Below are 16,815 nucleotides of genomic sequence, written 5' to 3'. Positions count from 1 at the left end.
TTATCACACTCTGAGGAGCTTGCTCATTCTCGTTCCTCATCTGTGTTTCCTCTTCTTGACACCCTTGTTAAACTCCAAGTCTAAATCCAGGAGGAAGTTGCTCAGTGACCCTAGAGGAAGAAGCTTTGCAGTGCTGATGCTGTTTTTAGCATCCCCTTTGGGAGTGGAGATGGGGGATGCTATTGACATGCTGCAGGGCTGTCACACTGCCCCAACAGCCCTGGGCAGGTTAGGGGCACAATAGTAGCTGAGTGAAGCTGGGTCCAAGATAATATTTGGATAGGTGACTCTGCAAGAAAAAAAAGCTGGTAGTGAAACTGTTGTTCCCAGCCAGTTAATGGGAAATACAATGCTGTCTTGAAGGTAAGGCATTAACCAGGTTTTTACCCAGTTGAAGTCGTTCAAAGATGTCTTTGCCTGGTGTTGGAAGGCCAGGATCCCTATCACTGCTGTCCTGACTGAATTCAGCCTGAAGAACTGCTCTTTGCCTCTGTCAGATTGTGATTGGGATTCAGTTGGATAGGGTGCCAAAAACATGTTGAATTCAGTGTATAACCCTGCTGGTGTCAGCTGAAGTAAAAAACCATGTTTGCTCTGCGCAAGCTCCTGACTCAAGTGCAGGTCCCTGCCTATCAGTGCATACTTGGTGCCTGCTCTGTTTCTGTGAGGAGCTTCTGGCCTTAAGAGAGGAGCACTAATTTGGGGTTGTTGAGGTTGTCTGTGCTGCAGATGCCACCTGCAGCTGTTCTGTTTCAGGATTTATTCCTACTGGCAAAATTTGGGGTTTACCAGTGCTGGTACATGCCAGAGAGCTCAAAGCTAGAGCAGTCATGGAGCAAAATGGCTCCTGGTCTCTTTGTCTTGAAAGAAATTAAATGATTGCAGAAGCTTAACTGGGATTTGTTGAACAGAGAATGAGAAGTTTTTTTTTTCTCATCAGCATGGCCATGTCCTGCCCTTGGTTTGACTTGGAGTATTCGCTCCTGGGTGCAAAGTGCTGAAGGAGTTTTCAAGGTTTAGCAGGTAGAAAGGACATTCCCTAATGCTACATCTCTAGAAGGACAGGGGCATGCTTCCCCACCATGGTAGCTCATTTGCTCAATTACATGATCAAGACAAGAACCCTTTTGAATTTACCAGGGCAATGGAGGCTTCTTCTGTAACTGGATTCTGCTCCTAGCTGAAGAGAACTTTAATTCACTTAACTATGGAAAAGAATATGAATTAATGAAGGGGGGACACAGAAACTTATTCAAAAGGACAGCTGATGGGAGTGAAAGGGTGTTTAAACAAGCACACTCCTTTACCAAAGACTCTTTGCTTCTCAGAGTCACAGGTGCCTGTTAAGCTGTGCTGTCCCTCAGGAGATTGTAGAGATCTTTATTGTCACTTTCCTGCCTTCTAGGTAGATTTTGTGGTGACAAGATTCCTGAACCAGTAATCTCTACGGACAGCAGGCTGTGGATCGAGTTCCGGAGCAGCAGTAACATCCTGGGCAAAGGCTTCTTTGTGGTCTATGAAGGTACAACCCTTAGCCAGAAGTCTGCATTGTACGGAGCAGATGGAACAGGATCCAGGGGGTTTATGGGATCAGCAGAAGTTCAGCTGCACAGTGTGGTTAGATACAGCTATGCCCTTGTTTTTGTGGGAATTGGCAGATTTTGTGGCTTGTTTCAGTAGACAAGACATGGATTTTCCAAGTAGATTATCACATTTGGGGGGGCACAACAAGATGGGAACATGAAGCAATAGCTTCCATACTTAGGCCAGGTTCTGTTTGCTCTAACCAGCCCCTGTAAGCAGCAATGTGTAGAGCAAGAGTTTCTTTCAGTATTTTAACAGGCAAAGCTCTGTTTGGGATCATACATTTTTTATCACTTAATACAGATTATCTTGGGGTGTTTTTGTTTGGTTGGTTGGGGTTTTTTTTTTCTCAAATTCAAAGATTAGTCTTTTGTTTTCCTTTGTATGTTTTACTTATATAAAATTGGAAATTAGCATATCAGATTTTCTAGAGGTCAGGTATTTTAGAAACTTGCACAGCAGTGAGATGATGAAACCACTTCAGAGGAGGAACAATACTACCACAGTTATTAAAAATCAGTAACTTCCCTTTTCCATATATACCTAGTGGTTTTTCTTGCAGTAATGATTCTAAAATGTATTAAAACCCCTCATTGTTTTCTGGGCAGCAGACATTTTTCTTAGGAATGCCAGTGTTGTCAACAGTATTGAGGTTGACTGTATTGATACCGACATTGCAAAATCTTCTTTCTTCAGCCACAGGAACAAGCATAATGCTGGAAGCCCAGTGCCCAAGTGTCCCATAAACTCATGAATAATTATACTAACAGAAGGAAGTGAAGCAAACATGGGACTGTTGGGGAAGTGCAGATAAAGCATATGAGGATTTCACAGCAGTTTGGGGCTAACAAATCTGTTTCACAGGAGAAATATCTGGTTTCTGCAGGAATTGTTGCCCCAGAGACAGAAGTAGCTTGCCTGATGTTGGGTTTTTTTAAACATCTTTCCTGAAAAGCAGCTGTTGCCTGGACCATGTGGTTTGTAACACCCCCTTTATGGTAGTTTGCTGGAATTAGAAGTGACCAAATTAGCGTGTATGGCATCATCCTTCATATTGCTAAATAGTATTGGAAAAAAAAAATTACATTGGCTGCATTCCAAAGTCACTTTGCAAAGTGACTTTGTTTTCCCTTGACAATTTCCCATATTTCCTGTTGACTAATAAATGATCCCTAAAGAGTCAGTAAATATGAGCTTACTTCACTTGATTTTTGAATAGAACAACTGAAGGTAGAATGTGCATCTAGTAGTCAAACAAACTCCAAGTTCATATTTTCGTGCCTCTTTAAGAGTGCCTTTTTATATAACCCTTTCCTGCAAGAAATTTCCCATTGTAAGACTGTGAAATCCATGGCTGTGCCTGAGAGCAAGCACAGAGTATGATTGGTGTAAACCAGCTTGTACTGCAGACACAGTGATGGCTCATTGCACAGTCATTCTTATCTCCGCATGATGAAGGGAATGTTTAAGCATTGGATATCTCAGCCTCCTCTTGTCAGAACAGCAGGTAGAGAGATTATCTACATATCTCTCCATAATTTCTTTGCTAAAATAGGAGATTTTCCAAAAATCTTCTTTAATCCCTATTTCCCTCTTAAGCAAGTTCTGATAATGTCTGTTTTCTTTTTCCCTTTGGAAAGTAGCTTGCTCAGGTGTTTTGTGACTTCTGTGCTTAGGCAATAAAGGTAGTTTTAATTTCCAGGAGGGATTGCATATAAGTGTTTAATTTTCTATCAATTTTTGTCTATCAAATCTTTCTCTGCTGTCATTAGTTCCTCTTTTTCTTTTGAACTCCTCCCTCAAATTTAGCACTGCTGCTCTGTCTTCTGCTTTAGTGACAGTGCGCATGAATGCTCATGCATCTGAACTTTTCTGGAAACTGTGGGTGAGGACTGATTTTTTGTTTTGGATTCCTCCAAGTCTTGGCCCTAAAGTTTTCAGAAGATGGGAGGAAAGAGGCAGAAGCATGCAGCCACATGACAGTAGAATTACTTGATCCTATTTGACAGTTTATGTAGCGAAAGTATCCTCTTTGTTCAGTCATTCTGTTCCCTTTCTTTCATGAAATTTAAGATGGGAAGATGTTGGTGGCTTTGCCCTACAGCACTGCTGACAGCCCCGAATGTGCCGTCACTATCATCTTCTCAGGCTCTATCTGTAGATGTTCTTTCCATTTTGCAGTAAGGCTCTTCCAAGTATAGTTGACACTCAGCTGTATGTCAGTGTCAGCTTCTGCAGTGGATAGAGAAAATATTGTTGGCTGTCAGTTTCATGGCTCTTAGAAAAAAAAAGTCCTCTTCTCTTGAAGGCCTCTTTCTGTTGGGTGGGGGAGACAGTTCTTTAAAGGGTCCTTCAGAGGTTTTCTCAAGCACCACTTGTAGCTCTGAATATATGAACTCAAATTGCAATCTAAATTGTGCTCTGCAGCTGAATTTTTGGGTGCAACTTTTTGGTCCTGCTTTAGCACTGATTCTGTAAGAAAGTGGTTGGCTGCACTAATGAAGCAGTGTTTTAACTCGGTTACATTAGCAGCTTACAATGCAAGACCAAGACAGTGTTACCCAATGCAAGCAATCTGCAGGACACTACCTGGAGAGCCATATCTGAATTGCTAATTCAATGCCTTGTGGGAAGAAGCCAAGGGCGAGGCTGGTTGATATCTGACAGGTGTCTTTGCAGTAGCATATCTCTTGTACTTTCTGCTGGTGCTCCTTGTTTCCTTGACTTTAGGCACAGCCAAAACATTCATGTGTTTTGTAAATGTGTGTGGTACATCATGGGTAACACAGATTTTAGCCTGTCATCTTACTTCCATTTTTTACATAGTCTTGCAGATAATTTTGCTTAGCTGTTGTTATTTCAAGATCTTTACTAGTTTTGTATTAAACTAGATTCCCATTAAATATTTTGGTATTTAAACTTACTCTTACATTTGGCACTAAAACTTAATTTTTCATGAACAGCAGTCAGCCTGATGGTCTGGTAGTGAACAGCTCAAGTTGTGCTTGTTAATATTGCCATCGTGTGGCTGGATTAGACTTGCAGCTTCTCCTCTCCCCCACAGTCTCACCCCCAGCTTTTCTTGGTTCTTAGTGCTGGTAGCAGGTTTCAAGCAGATATGAAGGTGAGCAGGAGTATGAATAACACAAATTTATAAAAGATCTTTGTCCCAGTGAGCTCACCTTCTGAGGACATTAGGACAGCAAGATAGGAGACATAAGACAAAATGCTAGATTTGTAAAAACATCTATGACTTGTGTGTTGCCTTTGTATAGAAAGCAATACTGAAACAGATTTAATGAGAAAGGTGTGTACGGAGCAGGCTTTACCTAGAGAGAAACTTGCGATCTTGTGGGTTTGCTGTTTCTTTTTTATTAAGCTATTTGCGGTGGAGAAATACACAAAGATGCTGGCCAGATCCAATCTCCCAATTACCCAGATGACTACAGACCTTCCAAAGAGTGTATCTGGAAGATCACAGTTTCTGAGGGTTTTCACATAGGAATCACATTCCAAGCCTTTGAGGTGAGAAAAGTCATTGCATATTATATTACAGATATTATTTTGCCTCTACTAACCCTTTAAAATGAAGAAAGTAATAATAATAGTAATAATAAAAAATGCTTTTGAGTACTTCAGAGTACTATTTACCTTACCAGATGTTTGCTCAGAGATTTTGATTTTTGAAGTTCAAAAACTGTTACTCTAGACTGAAGGAATTAGAAGGGACTCAGAAGTGTTGATGATGTTAGATAGGGACTCATGAGTCCTTAAATTTTCACTTTGGTCAAATGGAAGTAAATGATCACAATCCAGGCAAAAAACTCTTGTTGGTGTCACTGGGACTTGTCAGATTGCAGGATGTGACTCCCCAAAGAAACATCATGTTCCCAGATGGCAGACAGACTTTGAAGAGGTCACCAAAAGTTTTCTTTTACTCATTATAGGATGTCTTACACTCTTAGCTACATGCCAGTGATCAGTCTCTGATTGCTGATGTTAAGTCACAGACCGGAGTGGGCAGGACCTTGGTTGGTGCATAAATCTTATCTATCCCACAGGCTCCTGTGGCTTGTGTATGCTCACCATGCTTGTCCTGTAAAGGGCTGACACCACTACCTCCCCATGGCTATTCTTGAACCTTTTTGTTTGTAGCTGTTCTGCACTGTTCTTACAGCTTCTCTTGCAAGAGCAGTTTGTAGATAGTCAGGGGCTGGGTTTCACTGCAGGATAGCCACAAAGCAGTGGCAGAGCTGAGATGTGCCTTGGCTCGAATGCAATTTGAACTGCAGAATAGCTCACTGGCAGCCACAGCAAGTACTTAGTTGTAGCCAGTTGTCCAGGGAGCTGGTCTGGGGCCAAAATCTCACTGTGTCACTAGCCTGGCTGGAGGAACTCTTACTAGTGAGGTACAGACACACACTTTCCCTATTGCAGATTGAGTGGCACGATGCGTGCTCTTATGACTACCTGGAGATCCGAGATGGCCTCACTGAACAGAGCCCACTCATCGGCCACTTCTGTGGCTACGAGAAGCCAGAAGACGTCAAATCCAGTTCAAACAAAGTATGGATGAAGTTTGCATCTGATGCAACCATCAATAAAGCAGGCTTTGCAGCAAATTTCTTCAAAGGTATGTGATCTAATACCTTTCACAGTCAAAGCTGGGGACAATTCATCCCTTAAGCTACTGCCATCCACCAATCAATTAATTCTATCTATCAAGTCACACATTATCATTCTATATACTTGTACTTAGGATTTTTTGGAACAATTTATTTGCAGCCGTTGAATTTATGTACAAATTGCTTTGAGACTGTAGAGGAGGTTGATGCTAAGTCAGAAATACCTTCTCCCTGATTAGGACAGAAATCAACTCCGCTGGGCTGGTGTCAGCATAAATGTTGCACAGCTGGATGGAATGTCACCTCCATTTAGCCATACCAGAGGACACTGACATTTCTGAAGAAGTACTAATACTGCACAAGTAGTGTTAAAAACAGTTCTCTTCTTAAGTTCTAGTCCAAAAGAAACCTCTGGAGAGAGGATAAATCTGAATGCAAGTAGAGTCTCAGTAAAAGAATACTGAAAACTTTAGGAGACAAATGTGTTCCTAAACTAAGATTCTCTTCAGGAAGATGTAAGACTAAGATTTTAATTTTTTTTTCTTTTTTTTAAGAGCTGGACCCTAGAAATGGTCCTTTACTAGCATGCAGGTGACTTGATAGAGGCAAGAACCAAATATCTAACTGCTTGGGAAAATACCTGTGGAGCTGCTGGGAGTCAGACTGTCATGTTTATCTTAGGTTCAGTGGCACTTGTACAGAAATAATAGTTGCAATGCCAATATTTGGATTGCATAAGTCCTTTATTTATTTCTACCTTAACTTTGTCTCATATTAAGAGTGTGATGGTCCATTTAGGTTTCTCAAATTTTCAGGAGAATGTACTCTGTGAATTAAACTTTATTTCATGAACTTAAGACTTAAAACAAACAAACATGTCAGGGCTCAATCCCCTTGGCTCAGACTAGTCTATCCTATGAATTCACTTATTCACCATTCAAGGCATAAAATGTCATAGTTTATAACCCATAATTCTTAAACCATGCGCTTAAGTGGGGAAAAAAAAGGTAAATAAAATTTTAATTCACAGATTATATTCACCCATAAATTTGAGAGGTCTTAATGGACTGTGACAAAGGGTGATTGCAAGATCACTGGCAAATACTGTCACATTTGATCTCAGTCCCTGGACAGGCCTCAGAGTATCTAGACTTCCTTGTTTAAATTTCTCAGGTTCCATAAAGGCACAGAGAATACTTCTTCCTAAAGATACTTTGACCCTTTCAGGAGTGAACAGTGCAGTCTGACTGTGGCAGAGATGTCTTTCAAGATTAACACTACATGGAGACACAGCAAGTCACTCTCTAAAATCTGAGTTTCACCTACAAGTTTGTAGGGGAAGAAAGTTATATGCCTGAACCTGAAGTGCTTTCTCTGTGATACAGATAGTCAGAAATAAATTTGTTTCTTTTTTTTAATTTAGTGTAAAAATGTGTAAACTTGTACACTAGTGCAATTGGAGACACAGGTATATTCTGTGGAGTTTTTGCTGGCAGACTAGATCTTTCAGTGTCTGCTTGGATTTCTCATATTTGAACCAGAAACCATGTAGCTTGTGGATGGTTAAAGCATTTTAAGTCCATGCCAGTAAATTCAGCTGAGGAGCAAAGTGGTTTTGCTTGAGCCAAGCATCACAGTAGTCATAGCTGCACAATTTCTATCCAGCTTGCATTGTGGGCAGAGCTGATGTCTGTGTGCAAAAGCTGTGTAGACACATGTGCAGGCTACATGTGGAGTTTCAAGCTGGAATCTGAAGTCTGCAGTCTCTACCTCCATATCCAGGGGATTGTGAAACACTTCATGAGCAAAGGGAGCAAATTAGATGGCTCTGCAGGCACTCTTCAGACTGCTTCTCATAGCCGATTGAGCAATGGGTAAGCTTTGCCTTAATGAATCAGGAAAGGAATAGAGCTTTGATTAAATGTCTTACAACACTGAAAGCAAATAACTCAGCCTAAAAAATCAGAGTTAAGGATGGAATTGAATGCTAGGCTTTGTAAGACCATGCAATGGTAATGTCTAAGCTTTCAGAGAAAATAAACCTGCAATCAGCTTAGAGGCTAAGCCATTGGTCCACACCCAAGAGGCATTGCCAGGAAGATACAGAGCACAATTACCTCATGTCCACCCAGTCAGGTATAACTCATGTGGATATCTCTAGGATTATTCTTGTTAGTTATCTTTGTTTTGGCAACAAATTGTTTGTATCAACGAAGCCTATTGTTATATGGCTGAAGTGTTACTTCATCTGCCTGGAGCAGGGGAGAAGAATGAGAAGAAGCAGCAGGGTCATGTACTGCCTGTGGCTCCCCATCCCCTCCTGCCTTTGCAACCCGTGGCTTTGCTAAAAGGGCTGAGTGTAACTTGTAGAGGTGCAAGGCAGAGGGAGAGGGGCTTGGAGTGAAGTTGAGCCAGGAAAGGGAAACAGAAAGATGTTTTCTGTAAGTGTTTTATCATATTTGTTTTCAGTTTTGGTTTCCTCATGCCTAAACCAGCACTCAAATACTTATACTAATTGTCAGTAAATTAAGTAAAATTCCCCAAAACTGAGTCTGTTTGAACAGAACAGTAATTGGTGGATAATTTGTCTGCTCAACCCAGAACTTTCTTGCTCTTAGTCTTCCTGTTTTCTTCCTCATTCTAGGGGAGTGGCAGGCCAGGGAATGAACCAACAACAAGGTGGGAGTTTGGCTGCTAGCTGAGGCTAACCCACCACAGCCATGTTAATAAAACCATCTATTAAGTGATGCATGTGGAATCAGGGGTCAGGGTGAGAAGCCAGTGGCTATCTTTATGTTAAAATGTCAGTTCAGGTTGTTGAGACATGATTGAAGAACCTGACTTCAGAGTCTAGGACAGCAAGAGTTCATGTGCCTGTGAAAAGGCAGAATTACTTGCATGTCCTGCCAGCTCCTTTGCAGCACCCTGTTCCATGGGATATCACCTCCCTCAGCTCCATTACTGTGTGTGCCATAATGGGTTGGTTCCTGGTAGCTCAAGTTACTCAAAAGCTGAGGAATTTAAAACAAACAAAACATCAAAATGGCATATGAGAACAAAAGGCAATGAAGTCTTTACAAGAGACAGTGTTTTCCTGCTTCCTGCTTGTGGCTAGAAAAAGCACTGTTGGCTAGTAGCAGTAATGGTAGTCCTTTATGGTTCTGGAGTTAGGAGTGTTTCAGCACTTGTGAGCTTTGCTGCAGTGCCTGCTCCACAGTCTTGGCTCAGCAGTCAGGGCTCTGTTCCTTCTGTCCAGAAGGGTTGCATGAGGAATATCAGGGTGTTTGGGTGGTCAGGAAAGTGTGACTTTCTCTGGTTTTCTCCTGACAGAGATGGATGAATGTTCTCTGCCGGACAATGGTGGGTGTGAGCAGCACTGTGAGAACACACTGGGCAGTTACAAATGCACCTGTGAGCCTGGCTATGAGCTGACAGCTGATAAAAAGAGCTGTGAAGGTGAGTAACTCACAGATTGAGCCATCTGACTCTAGGAGAGGTACTACAGCTATAAATGGACTTGAACAGTCTTGGAAGTTATTTTCCTTGCCCCTGCAGCCTCTTTATTTCACTTCATTTTCCCGCAGCTGTTTATTTTGTTTTTGTTGACATCTTCCATTGAAAAACAAGTTTTGGTTAAAAAAACCCTGAAAATTCTCGATTTATACTGCTAATCATCCCTAAAGCCAGTTGTCCTTCATGGCCAGAGATTGCTGTTCAGACCAGAACTCCCACAGTGCAACGTAAGGGAAGTAGGCATTACGACGTAACCATTCAGTGGCCCAAAAGTATTTCAATCTAACGCTGAATTTGTTTGTTTTTCATAAAGGAATTTACTTAATATAATAAAATATCAATGTTTTGTCTGCATGCAAAACAGACTTTTCCACACTGAAGAGAATTTTCCTCCCTTCCTCTTTTATGAAGGAAAAAAACCCCACATCTATGATAGAAGGTGTTTGTGTCAGCTTTCTAGATAGTTAATCTCATGCAACAAGTGTTGCTTCTACCAGCAATACAGCTGTTGGTGTGCTGAGAATCCATCCATTGTTCTTGTCTCAAAACTCTGTGGGGACCTTTAGGGAGCTCCACATGCTGTCAATGGTGCTCTCAACATCACCTGGTTTGCCCTGACTTCTGCTTTTGTCAAACTGTTTGGGTAAGAGTGCTGTCGACTTGGTGAGGGCAGTCAGGTGTGTGCAAAAGACTTTTGAAAGCTTTTTCTTTTTTACATAATTTATTGCAATTTTAGCAAGCCAGTTGCTAAGTTGCTATAACTTGGCAGGGTTGTTTTCTGAACTTCACTCTTAACCTCCTATTTTAAACTTCATTTGTGGACAAAACAGAAAGGATAGTTTTTGAAACTGTAGCAATGTACATCAGAGTAAGTTGCTTTTATTTCTTTTTCTCCAAAACCACTTGCTTGCTACTCTGTTTATATTGAAGCTGCTCCCTTGGGTTAGGGTCAGTCCTCTTAATGCAAAATGATGCTGGGAACAAGACACAGAAAGCTTTCATCCCTGTGGATTTTGAAGATGTGGGCTATATGTCATTATTCTCAAGAAACAGCAAAAAAAAAAAAAAAAAAAAAAAAAAAAAAAGAAAAAAAGAAAAAAAATGCTTTGTTGCAAATAGAATTTTGCAACAAATTGAGGTTTACTCCTTTGAGGTAATAGCCCTGCCCTCCCACAAGAGGATGAAGCTGAGATGCCTTAAATTTTTAAAGGAAATGGGATAATACAGCTAAGTCTTAACTTTGCCTTCAACTTTCCCTAGAGAGGATGCAGTCCATATATAATAAACAACTGAAGAGTTGGCAGGAATGTTTTCCCTATGATTCCATTTTCTTGTAATTATTCCATTACTGATAAACTTAAAATAGTAAGGTTTGTAGCACTGAGTGTAGGTGAATTTACCAAGCTGGACCTCACAACTGTGTTGTGTATGTCAAGTCAACTGATTCACAGTAAACCCAAGGACAGAGATTAGAAAGGAAATTAAGTCTTAAATAGTGGCTCTCAGGGCCATAGCCTCATTGGGTATGTTTGACTGGTGATTTACTGTAGGTGAAGTTTCTGTCTTCTTCACACTTCCCAGCATTTTAAGCCTGTTCTGAAGGCTGGGATTTGAAATGTGACACCAACCAGTATCTGGTTAATTTGCTAGTTAACACTGTGGCCCAATCTGTGTGTCTGAACAGAACCAAGTAAAACTTGTGTTCATTTATTGCCTCTCCAGCTGCCTGTGGGGGCTTCATCACCAAGCTCAATGGGACCATTACTAGCCCTGGATGGCCCAAGGAATATCCTACTAACAAAAACTGCGTCTGGCAGGTGGTAGCTCCAGCCCAGTACCGGATCTCTCTGCAGTTCGAAGTGTTTGAGCTGGAAGGCAATGATGTACGTAACCAGTCCCTGCATCTCAGAGGTGGGACTACTGGCTAAATCAGAACTGGATCAATCCTTGGGGTACAAGGAAGAGGAGGCTCTGTTTTACTGGTGGAGCTTCTGGTTGTTTTCCCACCCTCAATGTAATTACACCAGTAACAGTGACTGTTCTCCTTGAAGTCTGCATTTGCTTTCTCTATGGAGTGGAAGGATTAAAGCTGTTCTATTATAAGTGGGTGCAATGGTTTAACCCAATCTGGCAACTAAGCACCACACAACTGCTCGCTCACTTTCCCCCAGTGGAATGGGGGAAAGAATCAGAAAGGAAAAAGTGAGAGAAACTCATGGGTTGAGATAAAGACAGTTTAATAGATAAAGCAAAAGCCACGCATGCAAGCAAAGAAAAATGAGGAATTAGTTCACTACTTCCCATGGGCAGGCAGGTGTTCAGCCATCTCCAGGAGAGCTGGGCTCCACCACACATAGTAGTTACTTAGGAAGACAAACAATGTCACTCCAAATGTCTCCCCTTCCTCCTTCTTCCCTCTGCTCACCCCTACTTTATATACTGGGTATGATGTCCTGTGGTATGGAATATCCGTTTGGTCAGTGAGGATCAGTTGTCCTGGCCATGTCCCCTCCTAAATCCCTGAACACCTCCAACCTCCTCACTGGTGGAGCAGTACAAGAAGCAAAAGAAGGTCTTGACTCTGTGTAACTCCTGCTCAGCAGTAACAAAATGTCTTGATATTGTCAAGCCTTTTCTCAGCACAAATACAAAACACAGCCCAGTACCAGTCACCATGACAAAAATTTAATCTATCCCAGCCAAGCCCCATGGGCTTCTTTTCTCTACTAGTTTTGCATAATTGTAGGTATTTTCCATCCCTAATAGGTGTCCCGCCTCCCACCTCCCCAGTGCTGCTTTTGCAGGAAAATAGTTGGAAATGAACAATGAAGTAGAGTTCTTCAGTGGTAAAGGAAATAACAGTAAAAGAGTCTGTTTTCTGCCATGCATGGTGGAGTTTGAACAAAGCATTCGGTTCTGAGTTTCCCTACTGTAAATGGGAGCAGTGGCACTTTCATAATTCAGGAGGCTGCTAAAGCTCATTCAACACTGTCAGGTTCTTGGATAAGGTGGAAATAATTACTTTTGCTAAATTCAGTGAACCTTTGCTATTCTGAAAAACACACCCATCCTTTAAGGTCAGGGCAGCAAGAGAAGAGATGAGAAAACTGACAGAGGAGATTTTGGGCAAGTTAGGAGTGCATTTGAGTACAAGGCTGTTTCTGTTCCTTCTCTGTCCCCTTCCTCTGAAATGCTCTGTTCCAAGGCCACAGGGCTGAGAAATCTCTTCCTCTCTTGGCAGGTCTGTAAATATGACTATGTTGAGGTTCGTAGTGAGCTGGCTTCTGATTCCAAGCTACATGGCAAATTTTGCGGCTCAGAGAAACCTGAAGTAATCACGTCATATGGCAACAACATGAGACTGGAGTTCAAATCCGACAACACGGTCTCCAAGAAGGGCTTTAAAGTTCACTACTTCTCTGGTATGCAACTGTATTCCTTCACTTGCTTAGCTGTCTCCTCTGACTGAACCTCTTGGTTTTGGTGAACTTTCTTCAACATCCTGTCAGAGCCTGACATGGTTCATTAAATCTAAAAGCATGGCTGCTCTGTTCTGTGTTACCTTCACCTTGGGCTCTCAGTGCAGTGTATGGTCCAGTTTTATTGTGCGGTGTCAGCAAGATGCATGAATTCCATCAATGCCTCCAGTTCTTCTACAGCAGGAAGCAATGTGGAACCTAACCCTAGAAGTTATTTCTGTCCCTAGAAGATTAGAGGAAAGCTTTTTCCTCTGAAACTAGAAGATATAGAAAGTTTCCAGTAGTGCTCTATGCAGTAATCATTCCCATCAAAACAGCGTGTACTAGTGGAAGTTTTTCATCCTGTTCTCAATCCTTTGTCAGTGATGTACCTTGTTGGCAGGCAGTTCTGGAAGTTAACTATGTCATTGGGAAGAAGAAATTCAATTTTGTGGTGTCTCTTCATCAGAGGCCTAGGAGTATTAATGCTTTTGAGGAGAATGATTAGGCAAAACAGCCTTGAATTAGAACAGGTGCAGAGACTTAGAGTTTGACTTATTAAATTGAACAGGAGGAAGGATGAGGTGGGTATGATTCATCTAAAAATACATTTGGGAGTGAGGAGACAGATTAATTTAATGAGCTGTAGGGAGGGCACTATCCCAAGAAAAAGTAGAGATAAATGTCTCATAAATTAGAGCAGACTGGAAACCATGAGCAGATCCTATGCTCAAAAGTGAGATTGAGGAATGCATAGGGAGCCAAGATCCACTGGGGCATATTTCAGTTTCAGGGAGCAGCTCTTACCTTAGATCTTCTTCATCGCCTGGCTGTTTGTGCTCAGGCAGAGCTATTTAGAAATGGAGGCTCATCAGAGCACATAAGAACTTGAAAATATAAAGTAGATTTTTACCTCGGCTAGTGAGCTCATGTGATGGTTTTCCAGGGCTCTGTTCTTAAAGAATGAGATGCTGCTCTAGGTTTATTTTAAACAGGAGTCTTTAACCAATAAACTTATATTATAAAATATGACACATTTGTGATACATTTTATGGAATGTGAGGCAGTTGAAGAGAATAGGATCTGGGCTAAAAAGCTGAATGGACTAGTCCAGCAGTAGAGTTGGAGGTTTGCATTGCTATCTGCCAGCCTGGGTATGGGGCTCTCAGCTGGTGACTGTGGTAGCCTGTGTCACTGTTAACTCAGTGTTTGTTGGTTTGATCCTGCCCAGACAAGGATGAATGCTCCAAAGACAATGGTGGTTGCCAGCACGAATGCATCAACACCTTTGGGAGCTATATGTGCCAGTGCAGAAATGGCTTCGTGTTGCATGAGAACGGCCACGACTGTAAAGAAGGTAAAGTCCCCACTCCTGCCCTCGGGAATGTCAAGGTACTTCAAACACTGTTTGGTTCAGGGCGCTTCCTGCCCTGTGCTGAAAGGAAGTTTGTACAGCATACCAGGCAAAGGCAGTGAAAAAGCCCCAGCTAGCTGCAAAACTGGCTAGATATAGGACCATTCCCATTCCCCAGTCTTGCTCTCTGTATGCCCACAGGGGATGGACAGGGTGGGGATGAGAAATTGGACTTGAAAAAGGAGCAGTTGTGGGACATCATCATTAGACTGGTCACTGCTGCTTCATTTAATTATTGTGTTTGAGCAGAAGAGAAAGGATGGGCTGATCTAACCACTTCCTGATGTCAAAACTACCTTTCTTCCTGCACCCTTATATCTGCTATGTGCTCCCATGGCTTTCCTGTATATGGTCTCTGGTCCTTGTCTGTCCTCTCCATGAGCTGATAAAGCTCTCCAAATTGGCAAAACAATGCAAGGCTGAGATAGCACCAGAGTCAATACTGTGGAGGGGTTGACATCATGGCCCTAGGAACAGGGCAGGTGAGGTGAAGGAGCAGGAGAATAGATTAAGGTGTGAGGACATAGGTTAAGTTAATGAGGCCCAGGGGAGTGAGATGGTCCATCTGCCAGGTTAGCTCACAATAAGTATGGGACAGACCCACCAGAACTATGGAGTAATACTAAAAGGTCTTGTTTGGTGACTGAAGCCTTCTGTATCTCTGCCCTGCAGAGGGTCTCAGTGGGCAGAGAGGACCATGTAGGACACTATAGGGTTGCCATGTGAGACTTGCCCCAATGCGATTTCTCTCTCTCAAGCTGGTTGTGAGCACAAGCTGAGTGGTGCAGAGGGGATGATGAGCAGTCCCAACTGGCCTGACAAGTACCCCAGCCGGAAAGAGTGCACCTGGGACATCTCTGCAACACCTGGCCACCGAGTGAAAGTAGTGAGTAAACAGAGAGTGGGTGTGTGAGGCAAGAAGCAGGCTGGGTTTTGAGGAGCTGAGTGACTTCCCACCACCACTGTGTGAGTGGGAGGCTGATGCCCTCAGGTCCTGTTTGGGGCTCTTGGAGGAGAGTTTTCTGGGAGGCTACCCTGGCTTGCAAAAGGGCAGAAGGTCTCAGAGGGACACAAGGCAGAGGAGAGGCAGCTTGGAGTAGACTCCAGCAGATGATAACTGTGGAGTATTGCCCTCCATAAATGCCCTCCCACCCCATACCCCTCTGTGTGAGTCACTCTGTTGGGGCCATATCTACATAACGTGGTGGCTGAGCCAGCCCCTCTGAGGGAGAGGTGTCAGGCCCATTTTACAACATGACCTGATGAAAATGGCAGGATATGCCCAAAGCTGTGCAGATGGCCCATGCATTGGGGGGAAATAATCCCTGTACTCAGTGGAAGTAATATTACAGAACTGCCCTTCTGGTGTGCTGGGCAGAATTCCCAGCCAGAAAAATAAGGCTTGCAGTTGATAACTGTTGTCATGCACCCATGTGAGGCAGCAAGGCTGAGGCAACTCAGCACACTGGTATAGAGTTCTGACTTTTGCCACATTGAGATCACTCTTGTCTGAAAGCACATTATTCTGTTTTAGTGTGTGGGGAGAGTGGGACAGATGTGCCATTTGATCTGTTTCTCACTTGGCATTTCACCCTATGCTAAATTGCATAGTCAGATTTACAGCTATCTTAATTCTCCATATTTTTGCTCTAGACCTTCAATGAGTTTGAGATTGAGCAGCACCAAGAATGTGCCTATGACCACTTAGAAATGTATGATGGGCCCAACAGCAAGTCACCTATCCTTGGCCGCTTCTGTGGCAGCAAGAAACCAGACCCTGTAGTGGCTTCTACCAACAAGATGTTCCTCAGGTTTTACTCTGATGCTTCTGTGCAAAGGAGAGGTTTCCAGGCAAAGTACAGCACAGGTAAGCTGGTTGCCTGCCAATACCCCAGTGCCAAAATATGTCATCAAGTCTCACTACATTTTTTAACTAGGTAAAAACAGACACACCTTTCTCCTAAATAAGCTTAGCCTAAATTTTAAGTGGTGTACATTCAGTTCCCAGACTGCTGCCAGTGCCATACCATAAATACCAGCTCCCATAACAGCTCAGAATTCTCTTGTTACTGGTCATACCTGTTCAGGCTTTTTTTGTTTAAATTGGAGGTATTTGCTTGAGCAACAATCCCTTTTGTTTTATATCGGCCATTGGAAAAGGAGGTGATGCAATTTAGCCCATGTATTGGCCCACCCTCAGAACAGGCCCACATTAGATTGA

At 42.5% G+C, this 16,815-nt stretch overlaps 1 protein-coding gene across 2 annotated transcripts in view; it reads left to right on the top strand.

Annotated features, from left to right (window-relative positions):
• TLL2 (tolloid like 2) overlaps nucleotides 1-16,815 on the top strand; it is an 86,040-nt gene that overhangs the window by 64,318 nt on the left and 4,907 nt on the right. For both annotated transcript variants that reach the window (XM_068197455.1, XM_068197456.1), the window contains exons 11-19: nucleotides 1,406-1,522; nucleotides 4,964-5,109; nucleotides 6,022-6,217; nucleotides 9,540-9,665; nucleotides 11,445-11,605; nucleotides 12,964-13,144; nucleotides 14,412-14,537; nucleotides 15,353-15,480; nucleotides 16,248-16,461. In XM_068197455.1, the coding sequence (XP_068053556.1) occupies nucleotides 1,406-1,522; nucleotides 4,964-5,109; nucleotides 6,022-6,217; nucleotides 9,540-9,665; nucleotides 11,445-11,605; nucleotides 12,964-13,144; nucleotides 14,412-14,537; nucleotides 15,353-15,480; nucleotides 16,248-16,461 (1,395 nt within the window). The remainder of the gene's footprint in view (nucleotides 1-1,405; nucleotides 1,523-4,963; nucleotides 5,110-6,021; nucleotides 6,218-9,539; nucleotides 9,666-11,444; nucleotides 11,606-12,963; nucleotides 13,145-14,411; nucleotides 14,538-15,352; nucleotides 15,481-16,247; nucleotides 16,462-16,815) is intronic.

This window comes from Anomalospiza imberbis, chromosome 8 (assembly GCF_031753505.1).
Source record: "Anomalospiza imberbis isolate Cuckoo-Finch-1a 21T00152 chromosome 8, ASM3175350v1, whole genome shotgun sequence".
Classification (NCBI taxonomy): domain Eukaryota; kingdom Metazoa; phylum Chordata; class Aves; order Passeriformes; family Viduidae; genus Anomalospiza; species Anomalospiza imberbis.
This window is presented reverse-complemented; position numbering and strand designations above follow the sequence as displayed.